Consider the following 23997-nt stretch of genomic DNA (forward strand, 5'->3'; position numbering starts at 1 on the left):
GTACCTTTAAGACTTGAGTAGCTATAAAGACTCGCATTCCAATCAGTATTCATTATTCTGTAACTTGAGTTTGTGTCTTTATATGCCCTGTTTGCTAGCAGATCTCCCACTCACCTGATGAAGGAGCAGCGCTCCGAAAGCTCGTGGCATTTGCTACCAAATAAACCTGTTGGACTTTAATCTGGTGTTGTTAGACTCCTTACTGAATTTGTGCAGGTTAAGTTTTTGTCACAACGTTTGATTTTTTTTTGCCAGTGTTAAGGTTACATATAGGCCTGTGGTTTTCTATTTGACAAATTAGGTTTGGTACACACTGAAACATTTTTATTTCACACTCACATAAGGCTTGCAGCTATCACTCATCGAATACCCACAAAAGAAGATGCAATTAGTGATAATCTAGGTGATATTTTCACCAACTGATTAATGAATAATGATGAATCCCGTTTAGTCTGCCTCACTAAAGGGTTTATATCACGCCTTGTGCAGTGACAATCTGCTCCTTAGTAAGACCTGAAAGAATTAACTTCTAAAGCTTCTAGATTAACAGGAATATTCTCACCAATGAAACAGCTTAAGTAATAATTAAAAATACCTGCACACTGCATCATGGCCCTAGGCATTTGGAATATTTGAAGAACTGTTGTGAATTTGAGAGCAGTGCTTAAATGTTGAAAAAGGGTTGCTGATGGAGCAATGACTTGGGGAGTTATGTGAGCTTTGCGTGGAGTCAGTCATTATGTCTTGGTAGCATAAGATTGGAAGATGAGTGGGGAGAAAATTGCAGAAATGTGCAAACAATATTGAAACCACGCAAAGTATGCATTGGGCAGAGAGAGACAAAAATGAGAATCACACGCCCTTTTTAAAATCATCTATTGTTAGTCTAGTTCTGCCTCTACATATAGTGCATTGGTTACAGTACCTTAAGTCCCCTGAGTAACTGATACACAAGAAACTGCACATGATCGTCTGTCAGCTTCTGACACTTGACTATGTTATTCAAGTCTGCGCCCATGAGGTTTGTCACCAAGTACCTAGAGCAGTAAAAATATAACTGGTTTTAGACATAAAAGAATGAGTTTGATAGGCACATAAGTACTCTTTGGGGCCAAATGCAGGCCATTTTAATCATTGAATCCTTTCCTCAAACATGAAGTAGTGTCTTTAGCGTGCAGTGTTGTGGATTTTCCAGCATCATAATCATTGAGTCTCATTAACAGTTCCTTTCCTACCGCAAAATAGAACCTTAATTTTTTTTAAAATTCGCAAATAAGATGCTGAAGCTAGATTAATTTGAAAATTTCAAAACTCTGATAGATTAGGTGGATTGGCCATTGCCCCTTTTGGTCGGGGAGGCTAGCTAGGATAAAATGCATGGCGTTATGGAGATAGGGCCTAGGTGGGATTGTGATGGGTGCAGACTTGATGGGCCGAATGGCCTCCTTCTGCACTGTAGGATTCTGTATATTTTTATGAGGGAAGGATATTGAAGGACGTGCAACCAGGGCCAGTAAATGGAGTCAAGATCCAGACAACCATGATCTAAATGAATTGCTACGACAGCCCAGAGGGGCCAAATAGCCTGCCTCGCTTCCTAAAGGATATAATTTCTAACACAGATCAAAAACAAACAAAATAGTGGAATAAACTTTTCAAAACTGCATCTTTAGAGATGTCTAGGAAAAAGGGTTCAATTAACAGTCCATTAGTATGCTTCAATATGCTGTCACAAGTTAACAGAGAGTCTGTTCAGCCACATAGTTTCCCCATGTGATACATTTCTATTCCCAACTCTGCAGTTGGCAGATGCTGGAAGTGGTCATCAGCTGCTTCTTCCTGAAGAGACTTGTTATCTTGGACTACTTTTACATTTTTCCCTGCAGCAGTTTGAAGAAAATATCAACAGAAATACTAGCAATAGATTATCAGCTCCCACTTCCTGTGTGTGTGGGGCTCTGATGAAAGCGAGGGGGAACAAACAAACGGTGCTCAAAACTTAGTATTATTTCCTATTACTATTTGTTGAATTGTACATTGGGAGTCATCGCAATAGTCTTCAGGTGAAGTGGAGTAAGCTTACCAGCGATAATTGAACCAGATGCATAGACAACACAATGCGCATTTTAAAATCAGGTATTCTCTCCTTGTACTTATGTTTCTGTTATATATTGCTGTGTCTACATTCAGAATGGAAACTGCATCGAGAAGCACAGCTTTTGTCAGTGGTGTTGTTTCTGTACCTGCACTGGCAAAAGGCGGAGATAGGTTTGCAAGGAAGCCTAAGAAATTCCATCACCCTGCCTGTGTTTTGTAGCTGTAATACAAGTGACGAAGGCCCCAATAAAGCAGTCTGATGTTTGCCCTTTTTCAGCAATGAAAGTGCACTGCCCACCATACTGGGATGTTCTCATCCTGGGCTTACAAGAAAAGTATTAAAACTGCTCAGTATAATAGTCAAGCAAAGGCCACAAAACTCCGTCCTTGTTTGTGGCTGGGATTCTCCAGTGCCGCTGAAAGCGAATGGAGTTTTGGCCGGAGCATTAAATTCTCCGCTCTCACTGGGTACGGACGAGATTGGGGAATCCCGACTTGGAAATATATCGCTGTTCCTTCGCAGTCGCTGGGTCAAAATCCTGGAATTCCCTCCCTAATGGCATTGTAGGTCAACCCACAGCACATGGACTGAGCGATTTAAGAAGGCAGCTCACCACCACCTTCTCAAGGGCAACTATGGATGGGCAATAAATGTTGGCCAGCCAGTGATGCCAATGTCCCACAAATGAATAAAAAAAACATTGAAAGAATGTTGAACACATCATTGAAAGAGGTTATTCAGCCCATTGTGTCCAGTTTAAAAATAACTTTCCATGTTATGTACAATTTATAAAATGATGTATGATATATCACATCCATGGACTGTCAGGCCAGTTTTTATTTTTACAAAAACAAAATACCATGGATGCTGGAAGTTTGAAACAAAAACAGAAAAGGCTGGCAAACTCAGCAGTTCTGGCAGCATCTGTGAAGAGAGAAACAGTTAATGTTTCCAGTCTGTAGGACGCATCTCCAGAGCTCAGGAAAGGGAGAAATGTGATGGATTTTATACTGCTTAAGAGGGGTGGAGCAAAATAGGTGGTCGGGAATAGGTGGGAGCTAGCAGAGATTTGGCAAAGATGTCATGGAATGAAGTGTTAAAAACTAAAGAAAGTGCAGATGGTGGCAGAATGTGTTAGTAGTGCCCTGTCAAACATACCTTCCAAAACTGTTTATGATGTCTTCCCTTTTCCTGAACAGAGAACTCCCCCACACTGTGGCTGAAAGGGCCTCGAGCCATGATTTCTCCCCCCCCCCCCCCCCCCCATCAACTTTATCTTCTTGTTCAACCCACCAACCTCCACATTCAAAAGTCATCCTCCACCATTTCTGCCAAATCTAGCATGATGCTACCACCAAGCACAACTTCCCCTCACCAACCCCTCTTGGTCAGCGTTCTGCAAGGACTGTTCACTCCATGACACCCTGGTCCACTCCTCCATCATCTCCAACTCCTCATCCCTTCCTATGCAACGGCAAAAGGTGTGACACCTGCCTCTTTACCTCCTCCCTCCTCACCGTTCAAAGCCCCAAACACTCCTATCAGGTGAAGCAGTGTTTCATTTGCACCTCCTTCATTTTGGTCTACATTATTCGCTGCTCCCAATGTGGTCTCCTCTACATTGGGAAGACTAAATGCAGAGTGGATGACCATCCTGCAGAACACTTTCGCTCAGTCCTAAAACATGGCACTGACCTTCCTGCTGCTTGCCATTTCAACTGCTCTCACGCCACATGTCTGTCCTTGGCCTGTTGCAAAGTCCACTGAAGTGATATATAAAACTCATCTTATAATTAGGCACTTTACAGTCCCTGGATTTGATATTAAGTTCAACAACTTCAGACCATGAACTCGCTCCTCCATCTTGACCCAAGATTTCTTGACCCAATGCACCCTGATGCTTCCCACAGGATCATCTGTAACTTGTTCTAAGTTTTGCTTTCACAGACTCTTGTTCTGCTATTAACACATTCTGCTATCTTACCTTAATGCCGCTGTTAGCACATACTTTAGTCTTTAGCACTACCACTGACACTCACTGTCTTCTCTTCCATGACATCTTGGTCCTAGCTCACACCTAACACTGACCTTCTATTTTGCTCTACCTTCTCCACCCCTTCTTAAACAGTATAAAATCCATCACATTAGGTCTCTTTAGCTCTGAAGAAGTCACACGGGCTCAAAACATTAACTCTGTTCTCCCTCCACAGATGCCGCCAGACTTACTGATGTTTTCCAGCATTTTCTGTTTGTATGTTTGTAAGTTGCTTATGCTTTCTAAGAAGAAACAGGTTATAATAGCATTTAACCACTAAATCCTGATTGCTCAAATGGACATCAACCAGTCCATTTCTACTCTAGGCAAGAGGCTGGGCTGTTGACCACCTGATATCTGGCAGGAGGAGGAGTGGTTCAAAGAAGGAAACTTAGATATTGTCGGTTCCTCATCCTTAGCTGAACCAATACATCACATAGTACAGGATTTCATCAAGCAACTCTGAGGATTCAATGAACCACAACCAAAAATAGATAGCGAAACAAGGCCAGTGTTTTTTTTACAAATCTGCAATCCTTTGCCACTGTCAACTGCTTAAACTCTCTTGCTCAAAATCACTCGTGGGCCATTCTCCAGCCTCGTCTCGTTCTGAGGCTGCCCCAGAGGCGTGCAGAATCTTTCAAGCAAAAACTGGTGAGCTATGTATTGAACAGAAGGAATCTCTTCAACTTACACTTCTCGAAAATTCTCCAGTGTGACAGCTGGTGTAAAGACATCTAACAATCCAATTACCTGAAAGAAATCAACAGAAATGTTGATGAAATTAACGCACCCATTTGTAAAACAATGGAAAGAATTAAGCAGCCTTGAAAGCTCCAATGAATTCATCATAATTTAATACTTCTGTGACAGTCCTTGTGTAAATTTTGTAAGATTGCGGTATATATTGGTCCTTAATAAAATTATAAAAATTAAAGAAAATCTAGGCATTGAATTGTATTTCTCTCCTTGAAGGTTTTAATAATTTAATCTGTCATAACCAAATAATATATTTCTTTATCATCAGACCATGTAGTCATATGCCTCATTAAGAACTAATTAATTGACTGCAAGAAATCAAGTCAAAAACCTATCAGTGAGGTTTAGGAAATGGGCGGTAAGATAAATCTGTTTCTTCAAATTTAATTAATAAATGTTCTTCATAGATTAGAAATATCTTTCGCTCATTTTCTAACAGAAGCAAATCATGCTGAGATAGAGGTTCATTGCAAAGGCTTTTCAAATGCAAGAACAGCTTCTACCCTGCTCCATCAGACTTTTGAATGGACCTACCTTGCATTAAGTTGATCTTTCTCTACACCCTAGCTATGATTGTAACACTACATTCTGCACTCTCTCTTTTCCTTCTCTATGGATGCTATGCTTTGTCTCTATAGGGCAAGAAACAATACTTTTCACTGTATACTAATACATGTGACAATAATAAATCAAATCAAAATCAAACTTAGAACAAGTTACCCTGTGGGGAGCATCAGGGTGCAGTGGGACAAGAAATCTTGATTTTAAAAATGGGGTCAAGATGGAGGAGCGAGTTCATGGTCTGAAGTTGTTGAACTTAATATCAAGTCCAGAGGCTGTAAAGTGCCTAATTGCAAGATGGGGTGCTGGACCTCCAGTTTGCATCGGGCTTCATTGCTTCAGGTATGTGCCCGGACATTGGAGTCAAGAGCACCTCAGTGTGGGCATGCTGAAGCCAATTGCCACAGTCCCATCATTACTCTGTCTAAGTTCCAGCTACTCCGAGGCGGGATATAAAAACAGAAAATGCTGGAAAATCTTGGCAGGTCTGACAGCATCTGTGTGAGTGGCAGAGCATTCTGATCACTAAATGGACACTTCTAGCAACTTTCTCAGTCTTCTTCATTCTCATTTACATTCCCTTTGTCCAATTAAGAGCCCCCCCCCCGCCCCAACCCTCGTAGTATAAATCTCTTCTGATTTTCTTTGCTCTTAGTTCTGATGAAGGATCATCCAGACTCGAAACGTTGGCTCTATTCTCTCTCCACAGATGCTGTCAAACCTGCTGAGATTTTCCAGCATTTTCTGTTTTTGTTTCAGATTCCAACATCTGCAGTATTTTGCTTATACCAGAGGTGGGATATTCCTGGTTCATACGGCACAGTATGCTATAACACGGTAAATAGTGTTGCGACGCGGAGGTTTCTCCCCTTTTGAGATGTAATGCCGAATCCTCCAAAGAGGAATACCTCGCCTCATAATCTGTTAAAAGTGCGTGGGAAGGTGAACTGTCCTTCAGTAATGTTTAGTAGTTAACTAACAGAAATACCTGACACTCACTTTGATATATTTAACTAACAGGGAACTTCAACTAAACAAGTAACATATCGGATAAGATTCTACTGGAATGCTGTTCAACTAAATACAATGCACATTCATTAACAAAAAATATATAATTTAGACACTCTCAAAAAATATGCAACCAGGTTTTTCGGAACCTTCTGGAGTTTCTCAGTTCATTTCTCTGTCTGTGAGTTCTTTTTGCATTGGGACCTTTCACTGGTTAGATGGTACGTTTTCTTAAGAGATATATAAAGCTGGCAGGGTGGAGAGCTGCGCTGTCCCTCTCGAGTTTTGAGAGGTGGCAGTTGCTAACTCTTGTTTTTCCCTCTTGCACTCTCTTTCATGCCTGTGATGACCTATCAATTTTCCTACCACAGGATTGGTCTGATTTTTTTCAATATCATCGAATTTAAATCTTATCGGTTCTTAGTAGCTGTGTGCCTGCTTTAAATTGATTGAGCAAAATTCAAACATTCAAATGCCTGAAGCCTGTTACCAAGGCAACCCTGTTGTCTGGCCTTGGATAAAAATGTTTCAGCTTGGATCCTGTATGCACTTTGCATTTTAAACCTCTAAGCACTGAAACCAAAACCAGTATTGCCTGCCATAAACACATAAAGCCCATTGTGCTGCAGCATTTTTCATTTCAAAGCTTTTCCATGTTGTTGTCTCTAAGCAGGAACTCACCCAGACTGAACTCAGCCAAGGAGGAAACAACCTCTGGACTTTGGAAATCATGTAAGCTAATATTAGTGTCTGTGGTTCTTTTACTGTTGTTGCCCTTAGTTGTAAATCTTCCTTTTTTCTATCCCGCCTTACTGTATATGTCTGTGCGAGATTGCGAACACTCCCTCCGCCCCACCCTCAGCTTTGATTCTTAATCAACTAATCTTCCGAGTTAATCACAATGTGGGTTTTCTGTGAGTCATTGTTAAACTGGATCACATAAACTGAGAAAGTATGGGGAAACACGCTGCTGGCTATTTTAAAAATAATTTAAAAACATCTCTGTTTAAGGACAGACAGGGAGAGGGTAAAGAAGTTCAACTTTCCTCTCTCTAATCCATAACAATAAGCAATGAACAACCAGGGCCTTAAACCCCGGCTGAGTGCCATTTCCTTTGATAATAGCAAGCTTAATCTCCCCAGGTGTATCTCCACCAACTCTGTGTCTGATCCCTGTGGAGCAACGAAATTGGGAATTCCGACATTAGTAAGATGGATTTGGGTTGGAGCCCCCCACCACCACTACCAAGACCCGACCCAACCAAGGGCATGGTGCACTTAAATTTAAAACTTTCCATGAGGAATGCAATGTTAAAAATTACCCTGAAGATTTCCTACAGGTAGATAACAAACCTTATCGTAAAACATCCACTTACGTTTTCATGTTTCATGTGCTTTAACAATCTCAGCTCCCTGTACGTCCTCCTTGCGTGAATCAGAGACTGAAATGGTCTTGACAGCTTTTTTATAGCTACCTTCTGTCTTGTTCTCGTATCATAGGCAGAGCTAAACAAATAGAAGAGTACAAATCAGCGTCTCACTAAAACTGTTCCAGCATAAAAGAAACCGTGATGTACAAGGTGAAAGCCTTCAAGGCAGCTACGTGAAAAGCTCTCATTTGGATCTCATTTAGCTGATCGTGATTCCATGTGGAATCTGCAGAAGAAAATGAGCATTTGTGTATTTTAAAGAGCTGGTCACATTGTCAGTAACAGCAAACAGCGGCCACAGTAATCTAAAATGCAACATAATGTAGGAGCACACAATAAACCTGCTTTCAGAGAAAACGCATGCCATATTTCTGTTGTGTGATTGAAAGAGCTTCAAATGGATTTGTGTTGGCAATGATATATAGGCTACAAAAAAATGAACAGTGTTCCTTTTTTGTTTGTGGTGCCTTAAATCTACCGATAAACATTTTACACCATTCCCTCTGTGCAGATCCATAATTATTGCAATTAAGCAAACAGAAAATAAGCCCTTAACTAGTTAGGCAACTCCCTCAGTGATTTCTTTTGATTTGATTTGATTTACTATTGTCACATGTATTAGTATACAGTGAAAAATATTGTTTCTTGTGCGCTGTACAGACAAAGTGTATCTTTCATAGGGAAGGAAAGGCGAGGGTGCAGAATATAATGTTAGTCATAGCTCTGGTGTAGAGAAAGATCATATTAATAAGGTCAGTTGTGTATAAAGCCAGTTCTGCTAATCAGAAAATGGTACAACGAATGGGAAGAGAAGCTAAGAAGCCAAAACTTACTCATGCTGGAGGAAGTCTACTTTGGAATTAATGTCAAGGGCTGGGATTTTACAGAGCCTCATGCTGGGAGGCATGACGGCGAGTACAAAGGCAAAGGGTGGCTTGCTGGTTGCCTTCCCTCTGCCACTGGCAGAGTGTGGGTAGCGGAGAAGCTGCTCACCCTTAGGCACATTGAGGCTCAAGGTGGCAATTAATGACTTCTTCCTTCAGATGGGCACTTCTTCATGTAGGGAGACTGCCAGGTAAACTCTGGTGGTCTCCTTGAAGGACCGGGTGTTTGGGACCTTCTTAGACAGGTATCCTGCTGTAGTATAAGAGTGTTCAGCATAGCAAGGGTTAATGTGGGATAGGAGAACAGTCCTGCCCACAGTATGACGTAGAGAGTCACATGATAGTGGACTGACTACAGCAGCAATCTAGCAAAAAACAGTGTGGAGATAGTACCTAGTCAGAGAGATACCTTGGAGATATTTATAGTTCTGAATTGTTAATAAACATTTAGGGTGGAATTTTCCCACCCCGCCCACCACGAGGATGGGAGCGGGCGGGACACTGACCATCCATTGACCTCGGGCGAGATTTTCCGGCCATGGGGCCAGTGCGGCTGGAAAATCCCGCCCTCAGTGTTCAACCACCCAAACCTCCATACCTCTTAGTGAGACACCAAACCCTTGTAACACCTGCAGTCCACAGGAGCCCAACAACAAGGGTTGCACCGGCTGAAAGATCCTCACTCTGCCCTCACAACCAATACCCCAACCTCCACCCTCCCCACCAACCCCACCCCACCCCATTGCCTGGTTAGCTCCAGAGAGCCTGATATGATTTATATGCACCCTGGGGCCTCCTCCAGAATGATTTGTCTGGGACTGACTGCAGTCCCAGACATGGCCACTGCTCTGGTGTCACTGCTAAAACTGGACAGCTGCATTAGAAGGGCAGGAGCCTCAACTGCAGTCAAGTAAGAGCCACATCAATGTTACATTCAGTTGGGGCTTCCATGCTTGGCCAAGGTATGATTGTCTCTGACTTTCCAGCAGTGGAGGGTCCACCACCACCCTGAAAAGTCCACAGCAAGATTTCCAAACTAAGGACCAAGAGGAGAGGACAGTGACAGGAGTGAACCATAGTTGAATGTCATTTCCAGAATTATGCAGAACTGTCACAAGGTCAGTAAAGCATTGTGTGTGTGCGCACATACCGAGATGGTACACTGATTGATGTGCATGTCGCTGCAGCTGCATTCATCCAAATAAATGTGGAGCGTCTGCTGCAATACTCGACTGTGTCATGCAGCTGGTGGACAGGCTTTGGCGAACCAGGTGATGAGCCACTCACTGTGGAATTGCCGACCTCTAACCTGCTTCAGTAACCATGGTATCAATGTGGCTCGTGTTTATGTAGTCCAGTTTCCGGACAATGCCAGTCCCAGGATATTGATGGTGGGAACTGTTTGACGGTAATATCACTGGAAAGACCTTATTCATTGATTAAGCTCTCTTGTTGGAGATGATCTTTGTTCGACTTATCACTTATCGCCCATATGGTCATGTGTCTAGAATCATAGAATCCTACAGTGCAGGAGGCCATTTGGCCCATCGAGTCGCAACAACGTCCACAACCCAGGCCCTATCCCTATAATCTCATGCATTTACCCTAGCTAGTCCCCCTGACACTAAGGGTCAAGTTAGTATGGCCAATCCACCTAACCCACACATCTTTGGACTGTGGGAGGAAACCCTAGCTGCAAACAGGCCTGGAGGACTGCTTCATATCTGAGTAATTGTACATGAAACTGAACACTGTACACTCATCAGCAAACAGCCCATATCTGACCTCATGATGGAGGGAAGGTTATTGATGAAGCAGCTGAATATACGCGGGTCTCAAGACACTATGAGGCACTCCAGCAGAACTGTCCCGGGAACTGAGATGACTGTCGTCTTGACAGGATGAATGTAGAGAGGATGTTACTTCTTGTGGAAGAATCTAAAACTAGGCGTCACTGTTTAAAAATAAGGTGTCACCCATTTAAGACAGATAAGAAGAATTTTGTTCTCTTCGAGTGTTGAGAATCGTTGGCACTCCCTACTCAAAAGGCAGTGGAAATAGAGTCTTTCAATGTTTTCAAGCAGGGATAGATAGATTCTTGATAAGCAAGGAGGCTGCAGTTTGATCAGCCATGCTTTTATTCAATGGAGGAGCAGGCTCGAGGGGCTGGGTGGTCTACTCCTGCTCCTAATTTGTATATAAGCCAAGGTCATCCTTTGTGCCAGCCACCCACTGATCCACATTCACCGGGTCAGCTGGGGTTTCTTGAGGCTGCCCTCAGGTCAATGCTGCTTTAATGCTCCCCTCAGCTCATGTCCATATTTGAACCAAGGCAGAATTGAGATCTGAAGTTGTGACAGTATCCAGGCAAAAAACATCAGTAAGCAGGTGGATCCCACTTTACAGCGTTGTCGATGATTCCCTTCAGAATCTCGCTGCTAATTCAGGGTAGGGTAGTAAATGGCTGGGAGGGATTTGTCCTGCTTTTAGTGGTCAGGCCAAATTTGAGCAATGTCCAAATTTGTGGGTAGATGCCAGAGTTCTAACTTTTGTGGAATAGTTTGGTTCTACAATCCTCCGCACTATATCCAGCGTGTGGTTTTAATAACTTCTGCTGTGTCCAGTGTGCTCAATCTTTTCCTGATGTCACATGGTATGAATCTAATTGGCTGAAGACTGGCATCTGTGTTGGGGTGGGGGAGGAGAAAGAGTAAGCCAAGAAGGATGATCCTCTTGACACTTATTGCTGAAGATGGCAGCAAATGCATCAGCCTTACCTCATGCATGCCTATGCTGTACTCCGCCATGGTTGAGAAAGGAGATGGTTAAGGACCAACCAACTCATCCCATTAGTTTCTTAACCTAAGAACCATCATTCATGATTGGGTGTGGCAGCGCTGTAGAGATTTGATGGGATTCACAGTCAGCCCCTGTCAGGCGAGATGGGCCAGGATGCCAGTCTGTGGGGTGCCCACAACAAGCTGCCACCATTTAAGCAGCAATTGGCCCTAATCTTAGGCTGGCACAGACAGGTGCACACGAGCATTCATTCCTTTGGATTACTGCCTTGTTCGTGCAGAAACCAAATTTCTCCTTCTTGATTCTGGGTGAATTTTGTGAGCTTTTAAAATAAAAGTAATAATCCCAGATGTGAAAGTTTGCAGGCTGCTCGCAAACTTGGCGGGTTTAAAGGTCAGAATTTTTTTTCTGTGCACATTCACTGGGTGCGCCATGTGAAGAGAGCTGATAACCACAAGAACATTCATGAGCTGAAGAACAAAGAGAAAAGGGGGCCGTGCTATAAAAGGAAACCAGATATTCAGCCATCTGGTAACAGAGGTTCCTGTTTAATGAAACTACAAGTTGAGTAAACAAAGCTGCTTTGCCACAAGGGCCAGTATAAAATAACACACTGTGCAGCCTGCAGAGTGAGCTCCAATGTTCTCATGGCCATTCTAGCCATTCATTTGACAGGTTTTTCAGGCTTCCTGTCATTTTGCACAAAACAGCAACCTGTTTTTGTTTTGCTTAAAAACTAGTTATGTAGGCTTGCTGTTGTATACAGGGCACTTTCCAACTCAAACTTCATCATTCATACTGTGCAATCCTGGCTTGGTCTGGTCATGCTTAATCTGTGAGGACGGAAACTCACTGATGTGGAGATGCCAGCATTGGACATTGGATAGCGAAGCTCTGCACGCATGAGGACGGCCTCAACCGGGATCTTGATTTCATGTCACACTACGTGTAACCCCCCACCATTTGGCCTGGGCTTGCAAAATCCTACTAACTGGAAAGTGAGTTGCCTGGAGGAAGCGGAAGGTCTGCAGAGAGATTTGGACAGGCTGAGTGAGTGGGCGAGGATCTGGCAGATGGAGTATAACGTTGGCAAATGCGAGGTTATTCAATTTGGAAGAAATAATAGCAAATTGGATTATTATCTAAATGGAAAAAAATTACAACATGCTACTGTGCAAAGGGACCTGGGGGGTCCTTGTGCATGAATCGCAAAAACTCAGTCTGCAGGTGCAACAGGTGATCAAGAAGGCAAATGGGATGTTGGCATTTATCACGAGGGGGATAGAATATAAAAGCAGAGAAGTCTTGCTGCATCTGTACAAGGCATTGGTGAGGCCGCAGCTGGAATACTGTGTGCAGTTTTGGTCCCCTTACTTGCGAAAGGATATATTGGTCTTGGAGGGAGTGCAGAGAAGCTTCACCAGGTTGATACCAGGTGGGCGGCACGGTAGCACAGTGGTTAGCACTGCTGCTTCACAGCTCCAGGGATCTGGGTTCGATTCCCAGCTTGGGTCACTGTCTGTGTGGAGTTTGCACATTCTCCTCGTGTCTGCGTGGGTTTCCTCCGGGTGCTCCGGTTTCCTCCCACAGTCCAAAGATGTGCGGGTTAGGTTGATTGGCCAAGCTAAATTTCCCTTAGTGTCCTGGGATGCGTAGGTTAGAGGGATTAGTGGGTAAATATGTAGGGATATGGGGGTAGGGCCTGGGTGGGATTGTGGTCGGTGCAGACTCGATGGGCCGAATGGCCTCTTTCTGTGCTGTAGGGTTTCTAAGATTTCTAAGATACCAGAGTTGAGGGGTGTAGATTATGAGGAGAGATTGAGCAGATTAGGTTTGTACTCGTTGAAGTTTAGAAGGCTGAGGGGTGATCTTATAGAGGCATATAAGATAATGAAGGGGCTGGATAGGGTAGAAGTGGAGAGATTCCTTCCACTAAGAAAGGAAACCAGAACTAGAGGGCAAAGCCTCAAAATAAAGGAGGGTCAGTTTAGGACAGAGTTGAGGAGGAACTTCTTCTCTCAGAGGGTGGTGAATCTCTGGAATTCTCGGCCCTCTGAAGTGGTGGAGGCTACCTTGTTGAATATGTTTCAGTCACGGATAGATGGATTTCTGATCGGTAGGGGAATTAGAGGTTATGGGGAGCAGGCGGGTAAGTGGAACTGATTCACTTCAGATCAGCCATGATCTTATTGAATGGCGGGGCAGGCTCGAGGGGCTAGATGGCCTACTCCTCCTATTTCTTATGTTCTTATGTCCTGGCTTGAGACAATTCACACGTCTTTAACCTGTGATTATCCCTCTCTCCATTCGCACTATCTGTTCCTGTACAGACTTGATTACCTGTTAAGACTTGCATTCCAACCATTATCTTGCAGTTGTGCTTTTGTCGATATATGCCCTGTTTGTGAGCCCAACTCTCCACTCACCTGATGAAGGCGCTCCGAAAGCTCGTGATACCAAATAAACCTGTTGGACTTTAACCTGGTGTTGTGAGACTTCTTACTGAAACCGTCTGGACACAGGAAACCACTATTGAGGCCAGGTTTAAATCAAGGCCCCAGAGATGAATTGCCCTTAATGTGCTTCTTCCCATTATCACTGTTATTATTTAAGGAAAATAACAACTATCGTTTTATGAGGGACATGAATGAGACTTTAATTTTGTACTTCGCAGTAGCTAAGTAAAGCGTGGGATTTTCTGGCCCATCCCGCTGACTGGATCTTCCAGTCCCACCCAAGCCAACCCCCACCATGGGTTCTCTGGCAACAGGATGGGTGACTCATGCAAACCGCCACTAACTTCAGCAGGACTGGAAGATCCGGCCAGCAGACAATGGTGAGCCGCCTCCGCTGCAGGAGGGTCTGTCGCTGAAGGAGGGGGAATCCCAGTCACAGTGCATGTAATTAAGTTTATTTATTAATGTCACAAGGAGGCTTACATTAACACTGCAATGAAGTTACTGTGAAAATCTCCTAGTTGCCACACTCCGGTGCCTGTTTGGATACACCGAGGGAAAATTTAGCATGGCCAACACACCTAACCAGCACGTCTTTTGGACTGTGGGAGGAAACGGTAGCACCCGGAGGAAACCCACGCAGAAACAGGGAGAATATGCAGACTCCGCACAGACAGTCACCCAAACCAGGAATCGAACTTAGGTCCCTGGCATTGTGAGGCAGCAGTGCTAACCACAGTGCCATCGTGCTCCCTTGCCAAATATTTTACACTTCCCCTTCTCAAGTCTATGAATTTGAAACCAGTTCCTATAGTCAACTAACCCTTGAACACCTGAGTGTTGTAATCTGAAAACATCCCAGACAGCGATCTGGGGACTTCAGGGATTGCCTCTCACTATGTTACTGACCTTAACAAGATTATGATGTTGGAGCCGAAAATCTGTTAGAAAATATTGAAAACAGATTCGATATTAGCTTCTAGCACCACATGCATTTAAGAAACATGTAGAAATTGATGAACCTTTGCCAAAAGCACATTGTTGAAACAATGAATGATGCCTATTAGCACTCGTTTTGAAGTACTTCAAATAAAGCATCCTGTATCAGCCGGGACTTATTATAGTGATAGACAACAAACTATCTTTTGTTTCTCCTTCATTCTGTACATTAACAGATTGTAAGAATCACTTCACGTGCATTTCTATCCTGAATCTGGAATATGAAAAAAATGTATCTTGTTTTAGGTAAGGTGACTTTTGAATGCATATGAACATTCTTATCATGCATCAGCAAAAATACTGATACAAACTCTTTCATGGTCTAATCATCTAAACTCAATAATGTCTTCATTGTTTATAAATACTCCAAATTTTCCAGAAGTGTGTATTATTTCATTGTTAACCTCGTAATTTGACCACATAAAATAAAGATATATTTAGCAACAAGAAATTGAGAGCTCTGGAGAAGAGTCACACAGCCTCAAAATGTTAACTCTATTTCTCTCTCTACAGATGCTAACAGACCTGCTGAGTTTTTCCAGTAATATAATTTTTTTTTTGTAAAACATTGACTTGTCCTTTTGCGAACCTTCAGTAGATAATAGAATTTTTATTCATTCGTGGGACATGGGCATCACCGGCTAGCCAGCATTTATTGCCCATTCCTAGTTGCCCTTGAGAAGGTGGTGATGTGTGGCTGGTGAGGCCATTTCAGAGGGCAGTTGAGAGTCAATCACGTTGCTGTGTCTCTGGAGTCACATGTAGGCCAGTCCAGGTAAGGATGACAGATTTCCTTCCCTAAAGGACATGAGCAAACCAGATGGGTTTTTCCAACAATTAACAATAGTCATCAGTAGATTCTTAATTCCACATATTTTTTATTGAATTCAAATTCCACCATCTGCTGTGGCGAGATTCGAACTTTAAATCAGGATTAATAGTCCAGACATGACGCCATCGCCTAGTGGTATTTGACAGTTGCCTCTGGCTTCAAATTATCTCAGTAAGAAGTTTAACAACACCAGGTTAAAGTCCAACAGGTTTATTTGGTAGCAAAAGCCACACAAGCTTTCGGAGCCTTAAGCCCCTTCTTCAGGTGAGTGGGAATTCTGTTCACAAACAGAGCATATAAAGACACAAACTCAATTTACAGAATAATGGTTGGAATGCAAATACTTACAGCTAATCAAGTCTTTAAGATATAAACAATGTGAGTGGAGAGAGCATCAAGACAGGCTAAAGAGATACGTATTGTCTAACGCTAGTCCAACGCCGGCATCTCCACATTCAAATTATCTCATCAGTAATGTATTGTTTTTGGAAAGACAGATCCAGGATTTAGGGAGGCAAATATTCAACTCACTAAAGGTGTTACAACAGTTTATATTTTAAACCATCTCCTTTAAAGCAGGGTAAAATGGTAGTTTGGGATGGAGGATGTAACCTCATATAAAATCTGCCTGGAGACAGAAAGAGACGGGAACTCTTAAACACCTTGACGTAAAAGCAGGAAGCAGCTTACCTTGCTCTCAGACATTTCGGGAAGAAGAGGTACAAAAGGTACTGCAATGCCCAGCAGGAAAATAGGACCAGTTTTGGGTTAACCACCAAGTATAGTGAGGATGGATTCCCTGTTTGGAGCAGCAAAGCTTGTGCAGAGTAAAAGAGCAAGGACTTGTCAGAGGGCATCTTGGGCTGCAAGTCCATTCAATTATGCTCAGAAGATTGAATGGAGACACTGTTTAAAAAGAACATTGCAAGATTTACCCGAGTGGGGTAGGGAAAAGAGGTCCTGTTAAAGCCAGGAGGAGCTTAGGGACTTTCAACACAAGACTGCTTTTCAGCTTAGAGTGTGGTATAATATCAATGTGGCATGGAGCATTTGGTTGTGTTAAGAATGAATGAGGATTACCCATAATGTAATTTAATGTATTTAATTACTACTAAGTAACATTTAGTCAATGTTGTTTATTACAGTTGAAATCTTAAAATGTCCAATTTTGTCATACGATCCTATGTTTGGGTCACCGGGAAATTCACATCCTTTTAAAAAGTTATCAGTCTCTATGGGGATCGTAGTCAGGGCTTTTGGACTCTTGCCATCTCTATATTTGGCGCTGTTGCAAATGTGCATGTGAAGATTTCTAGCAAGGTTGCAAATTCATTCTGAAAAGGAGCAATTTAAAATATCCAGTGGAAGGCTTCGCCAATGCGACAACAATCCAGAAATAGAAACTGGAGCAATTCCCAGCTCCAGGTTTCTGAATGGGTGGAGGCTGGCTGTCCCACCCTGCAGTGCTATCACAATCCGGGAGATTATCCATGATGCTGTTGGAAAATTTCACCGAAGAATCTCACAAATAGGGATAGCTCTGTAAACCTTAGCCTTCCTTTGGTGGGAAAAAATGCAGCTACTCTCCAAGTTCAAAATCACACTCTGTAGTTTAAAATGCATCATGTATGTTCACTGATATCACAGTATATTTAAACATATTTCAATGATTGAGGCACTTCAGCATTCATTGAGGATGCAGCAAGATTGACTAGCTAATTCATTGGTGTTGTACGGTGTTGGTCACAGCCCAGTAAGTCTTAAGGTATCTGTAGTCTTAGGTGGTTCAACAATAAGTATTTATTACCCAGTAGAACCCATACACATAGAGTAAAAATCGAGGTTAAGAGCTGTCTCCATGCTTGCTTCTACTCACAGTCTATCCAACACTACCTTGACCTCACGGTGTGGGTCATGTGTTCTCTTACATCACTGTGTGGACGGTACTGTACTCAGTCCCACTTTAACCCTTTATGTGTCGGACTCTTCTACTACAGTTGGCTATGGACCAGAAGGTGATTCTGATGGTGTAAGCGGAAGCAATAGGTACAGAGGTGCACAGGCTAAATGATAATCTGGGAGGAACAAGTGTGCTCCTCCAGCTTCCACAATATAAGTGAAAAATACCCAAAACTTGCGTTTCAATTGGCAGCCTCCATGCAGTCATTTTAAGGCCAGCTGGCTTACTTGCTGAGCCCGTGAAAGAACTGACCACAGTGCATGTCGGGTTTCGCAGTGGCCATTCATTGTTCAACTTCGCAAAAAAGAGCCTGAAACAGATGGTAGACCCCCACCCACATTCCACCCACCTACGCACATGCAACACGGGCCAAATGCCAGTTTCGGAGGAGTTGCAAACAACATGGCAGAACGTGCCGTTCCAGCACAGAAGTGAGTGCATACTACCTGCCACGTTGGCCCCTTAGGCAGCTAATTTACACAATCCATTTACCAGTTTGTTTCTCTCCATTTCCCAATACAGTACACAATGCTACAATAGTCAGTGCCACTGTCCAGTGCTGTTCATGTTCAGTGACAATTTATTATGTGTCTTCCACTCTAGCTCAGATGATGATTAGTACAAGATTGTCACCTCATTAATTTCATATTCCCTATTGAGCTGAAAAAGTTGGAACAAAAGAATATAGAAATTAAGAGCAGAAGTAGACAAATTCAGCCCTTTGAGCCTGCTCTGCCATTCAATCAGATCATGGCTGATCTCCCCCTGGCCTCAAATCCACCTCCCCACCTATTCCCCATATCCCTCTTTCCTTTTTCTATTAGAAATATGTCTATCTCCCTCTTAAAACCATTCAACGATTCAGACTCCATCCCGCTATGGGGCAACGAGTTCCACAAATCCATCATGAAGTAGTTCCTCCTCATCTCAGTTTTGGCCGAATGGCCTCCTTCTGCACTGTAGGGATTCTATGGGCGGCACGGTAGCACAGTGGTTAGCACTGCTGCTTCACAGCTCCAGGGTCCCGGGTTCGATTCCGGGCTCGGGTCACTGTCTGTGTGGAGTTTGCACATTCTCCTCGTGTCTGCATGGGTTTCCTCCGGGTGCTCCGGTTTCCTCCCACAGTCCAAAGATGTGTGGGTTAGGTTGATTGGCCAGGTTAAAAATTGCCCCTTAGAGTCCTGGGATGCATAGGTTAGAGGGATTAGCGGGTAAATATGTGGGGGTAGGGCCTGGGTGGGATTGTGGTCGGTGCAGACCCGTTGGGCCGAATGGCCTCCTTCTGCACGGTAGGGTTTCTATGATTCTATGATGATTTTGAATCTATCTCCTCAAACTATACCTGTGACCTCTTGTTCTCGATTACCCCACAAGAGTAAACATTTGGTCTACATTTACTTTATCAATCCCTTAAAAAATTTTTATATACCTCAATAAGATCCCCTCTCACCCTTCTAAACTCCAGCAAATACAAGCCCAAACTGCTTAATTTCTCATTTGTCAACCCCAGAATCAATCTGGTGAACCTCCTCTGACCTGCCTCCAATGCCACCACGTCCTTCCTCAAATAAGGAGACCAAAACTGGGCTCACCAACACCCTATACAATTGCAACAACACTTCTCTACTTTTATACTTCAGTCCTTTTGCAATAAATGCCAAAATCTGTGGTGCAAGTTATTTAGTACTTTCTGTTTTGAAGTCTTCTGGTGCTACACATTTGTATAAAATTAACATGCTTCTTTACATCTGCTATGGTACTTCATAATAATTAGAAAATATGCAATGTGTTAGTTTGAATCCTCTTTCACTGGGGGCTTTCCTTCAGATAAATGATACACTTGCTGGTTCACTTGATGATGCAGTGCCAAGATAAGCATTAGACAGGCACTGAGAGTCAGATCTAAGCATCTGTGTCACATTCAGCCAATGGTGCAGTGATGACTGGGTTGCAACAAAGCAAATATCTTTGTCCCTCCCATCGCTCCCTCAAAATGCAGTTCAAACACGAGACTGAAGCTATGGTCAAACACAACAGGAGGCTGACTGCTTCCTTCAGGGTACCAGTTATTTCTTAACCGTATGTATTAGGTTATTTTTTGTTAAGTTATTAAGAACCATAATACTGCAGAGCAGCCAAAGGTCAGACTTCAATGTCTTGGTATTTAAGGATTGGTCTGTGGCAATACAGTTGTTGAAGTGGGAGGTGTGCAAAAATAACCCTGGAAGACATGCCCTACATTTTCTCTTGTCTTCACTCGATGTTCACCAGAGACACAGCTGAAACTGAAAGAACTCCCCAAGTGATAACAAACTGATACTGCATCCTTGCATTCTGCAGCACTGAACATTAGTGGCATTTATGTCTGAAATTTTGGTGGGATCTATCAACTTGATTTTTTAAAAATACAAAAGCAAAATGCTGCAGATACTTTTCTTAACGTCTCCTCATTGGATTACATGAAAATCTCAATAAGATCAAACACTGAGCTTATCCCAACAGGGCTGCCTAAGAGAATCTCTGACCCCATTTTAACACACAACATTTTTGTACAACAACTATGCAATGTCACAAACTGCATCACAAAAGCCTCATAAAGCAAAATAGGACACTGAGCCACATAAGGAGCTATTAGGTCAGATGGGGAGATGATGGTCTAGTGGTATTATCACTAGACTATTATTCCAGAAACTCAGCTGATGTTTTGGGGACCCGGGTTCGAATCCCGCCACAGCAGACAGTAGAATTTGAATTTAATAAAAGAAATCTGGAATTATGGGTCTACTGATGACCATGAAACCATTGCCGATTGTCGGAAAATCCATCTGGTTCACCAATGTTCTTTAGGGAAGGAAATCTGCCGTCCTTACCTGGTCTGGCCTACATGTGACTCCAGAGCCACAGCAATGTGGTTGACTCTCAACTGCCCTCAGGCAATAGGGATGGGCAATAAATGTTGACCAGCCAAAGACGCCCATGAATGAATAAAAAAGATGACCAAAAGCTTGGTCAAAACGACTGGTTAGGTTTTGTGGAGTGTCTTAATGGGACACAGCAATGTAGAGGTGTGGGGAAGGAATTCCAGAGATGGGGCCTAGGCAATTATAATTGTGAATGCAGATGAGGCCAGAATTAGAGGGGTGCAGATATCTCAGAGGGTTGTGGGACTTCAGGAGGTTATAGAGAAAGGGAGGGGTCAGGCTATGGAGGGAATTGAAAGTCAAGCTGTTGCATGACTGGGTCATGATGTGGAGATGCCGGCGTTGGACTGGGGTAAACACAGTAAGAAGTTTAACAACACCAGGTTAAAGTCCAACAGGTTTATTTGGTAGCAAAAGCCACACAAGCTTTCGGAGCTCTAAGCCCCTTCTTCAGGTGAGTGGGAATTCTGTTCACAAGCAGAGCTTATAAAGACACAGACTCAATTTACATGAATAATGGTTGGAATGCGAATACTTACAACTAATCAAGTCTTTAAGAAACAAAACAATGTGAATGGAGAGAGCATCAAGACAGGCTAAAAAGATGTGTATTGTCTCCAGACAAGACAGCCAGTGAAACTCTGCAGGTCCTAGGCAATTATGGCATGACTGGGTGCCAATGTAGGCCAGTGGGTAAAGGAGTGATAGGGAACAGGACATACTGCAAGTTAAGACATAGGTAGCAATTTTGGATGACCTCAGATTTACATCGGGTAGAGACAGTCAGCAGTGTGTATACTTCGAACAATATCACAATCTCAAATGACTTTCACTGATCTATTCTGTATCATGTATCCTGCATTCTCAACACGTGACCCCTTTTGTTCCTGCGTCCACGGGACCACTTGATCTATGACTTCCCATTTAAATTGGGACAACTACTAGTACTGAGGTGTAACAGTGTAAGAAAACAAGGTATAAACGATTTATAACATACAGGGCTAACAACACAACTATTTACATTGTGCAAAAGGCTGATCGGGCTGCTGCAGCTGTCTCCTTCCCGCTCCATTTTAAAAAACAAAGTCCATTTGTAGACTAGTTCATCACATAGTCCTTGAACCTTGTATTTGGTTTACTCATGAGCCCTGAGCATGTGTTTGTGTGAGTTGGCTGTTCTGGAGATGCCCCCAGGTTGATGATCTCAGTGTGGATGGCACCAGGCATCCTTGCATTGTACCCAGTGGCTGCAGGGTTTGCTGTGTTGGTCTCTGGAGGAGCCTCCATTTCCATTGGGTTGCAGGCTGGAAGCATGGGGCACTGTGATTGTTGATGGTGCTAGTTCAGATACCTGCAGTAGGTGACGCCAGTTTCGTATGTAACGAGCACTGTCCGAGGCAATGACAGAGGTGTTAGGCTGTGGGGCATGGCTGTGTACCATTGCCAGTTTGTCTTGGCCACGTGTGGTCTGGATCCTGACTGTTTACCAGGTTCTAAAGGGCAGAGTGTGTGAGCATTTCAATGGTAATATCTCTTTCCCCTGCTTCAACCCCTTGATAAGGGCGCCACTCATGTTGGTTTTCTTTAGTTGCAAGAGGGTCTTGGCAATGGGGATTGTATTGGTGCACCTGGAGAACAGTTGCTGTGTTGACGAGGACAGACCCTATCTTGGAACAGTGAACAGAACCTGACTTGGCACAATTCACAGGCTGAGGAGTGCAGCATAGAAATCTGTGTGGTCTTGGGCATATTTCTTAAGTAGATGCTTCGCTGAGTATAGGGACTGTAGATATGAACTAAAGTCACCTCCAAAAGTTAGAGCTGATCTCAAATGGCACAAACCTGTTTTTTGAGCTATTTGAGGGAAACACATATTTAATTAAGGCTGCATTAGCGATCAAAGATTATTTTAACAATGTGCTAATTGTTAATTACAAATGAACCGTGCTGGTGTCAACAAATTATTACATATGTGAAGTCTCCTTCCTTGAGGTTTAGTTGTTGCTGGATATTTTAATAATTTATTGTTTTTCTTTTTCCTCCTTCTGTTGCTTTTTTCTCTTCTTTAATCTAATATTGCTTTCCCTCTCTTTATTTCTTTCTCTGTGTGGGATGTGACGTGGATTTCACTCACCACAATTCACACTTCCTTTTCAATCCTTGCACTTTCATAAACCTTCCATCTGATTAGTTAAGGAGAGAACAAGTTGCATGTCCAATTCGCTCAAGTCCCAGATGTCTGTTTTCTCTCGCTGCGTCATTATCAGTTTAAACAATTTGGAGCGCAATATATCCCTGAGATTAAATAGGCAAGGGCAAGTCTAACAAGACACCTTTAGATTCAGTTCTATAACAAATTAGGACCCATTTATGTTTCTGGAAGTAAACCTTTTTCTCAGCAAAAAGCATTGTAATCAGATTCAATATTTGGTTTAAATTACTCAAGCTATCGTTACTGAAAAAATAAGAAAAGTTCCTCAATTATTCATTTGTGCGTGAAATGTACTTTAACCTCATTGTTCCACTGGAGCAAGCTGAGAGGGAGTGATTGGAGGCAGGAGTGCTGGTGAGAGATTGATTGAATTATTTATTTATTTAATTAGTCAGCTAGTGTGTGGTTTTTTTTGGCCTTTACTTTTGCAGTATTATTTTTCTTAAGTTTAAATTGAAAACTGGAAGTGGGCTGCTAAGGAGTCTGGGAAGGGTTTTTTAAGCGCGCAAAGTATAAAAGGTCGGCTGCAGTACACAGCGGGCAGCGCGGGAGCGGTCAGTGGAGTGTGTGGGAAGCAGAGTGTGAGCTATAAGGCTTTGGCTCACAGGGCTTAGGCAGAAAGGGCGAGCAGGGGTGAGTTTAAATTCATTTTTGCACTTTCTACCTGGTACTGGCAAGGTATCTAGAGAGGATGGGTGTGCAGGCAGTGCTATGTTCCTCTTGCACTATGTTTGAGGTGAGGGACGACGTCAGTGTCCCTGCTGATTACATCTGTGGGAAGTGCACCCATCTGCAGCTCCTCCAAAACCGTGTTAGGGAACTGGAGCTGGAGTTGGATGAACTTAGGATCATTAGGGACGCAGAGGTGGCCATAGACAGAAGCTTTAGGAATACAGTTACTCCGAGGAATGAAAACAGATGGGTGACGGTGAGAGGGGCTGGGAGGGAGCAGTCCGTGCAGGGATCCCCGGTGGTCGTTCCCCTTAGCAACAAGTATTCCGCTTTGGATACGGTTGAGGGGGATGACATACCAGTGGTGAGCC

General features: G+C 43.1%; 1 protein-coding gene across 1 annotated transcript in view; it reads right to left on the bottom strand.

Annotated features, from left to right (window-relative positions):
* Positions 1–23997, bottom strand: part of LOC144507963 (mitogen-activated protein kinase 11-like) — a 61733-nt gene that overhangs the window by 29903 nt on the left and 7833 nt on the right. The window contains exons 2-4 of the mRNA XM_078235573.1: positions 7838–7967; positions 4828–4886; positions 926–1037 (exon numbers count right to left, since the gene is read on the bottom strand). Coding sequence (XP_078091699.1) covers positions 926–1037; positions 4828–4886; positions 7838–7967 — 301 coding nt within the window. The remainder of the gene's footprint in view (positions 1–925; positions 1038–4827; positions 4887–7837; positions 7968–23997) is intronic.

This window comes from Mustelus asterias, chromosome 19 (genome assembly GCF_964213995.1).
Source record: "Mustelus asterias chromosome 19, sMusAst1.hap1.1, whole genome shotgun sequence".
NCBI lineage: Eukaryota > Metazoa > Chordata > Chondrichthyes > Carcharhiniformes > Triakidae > Mustelus > Mustelus asterias.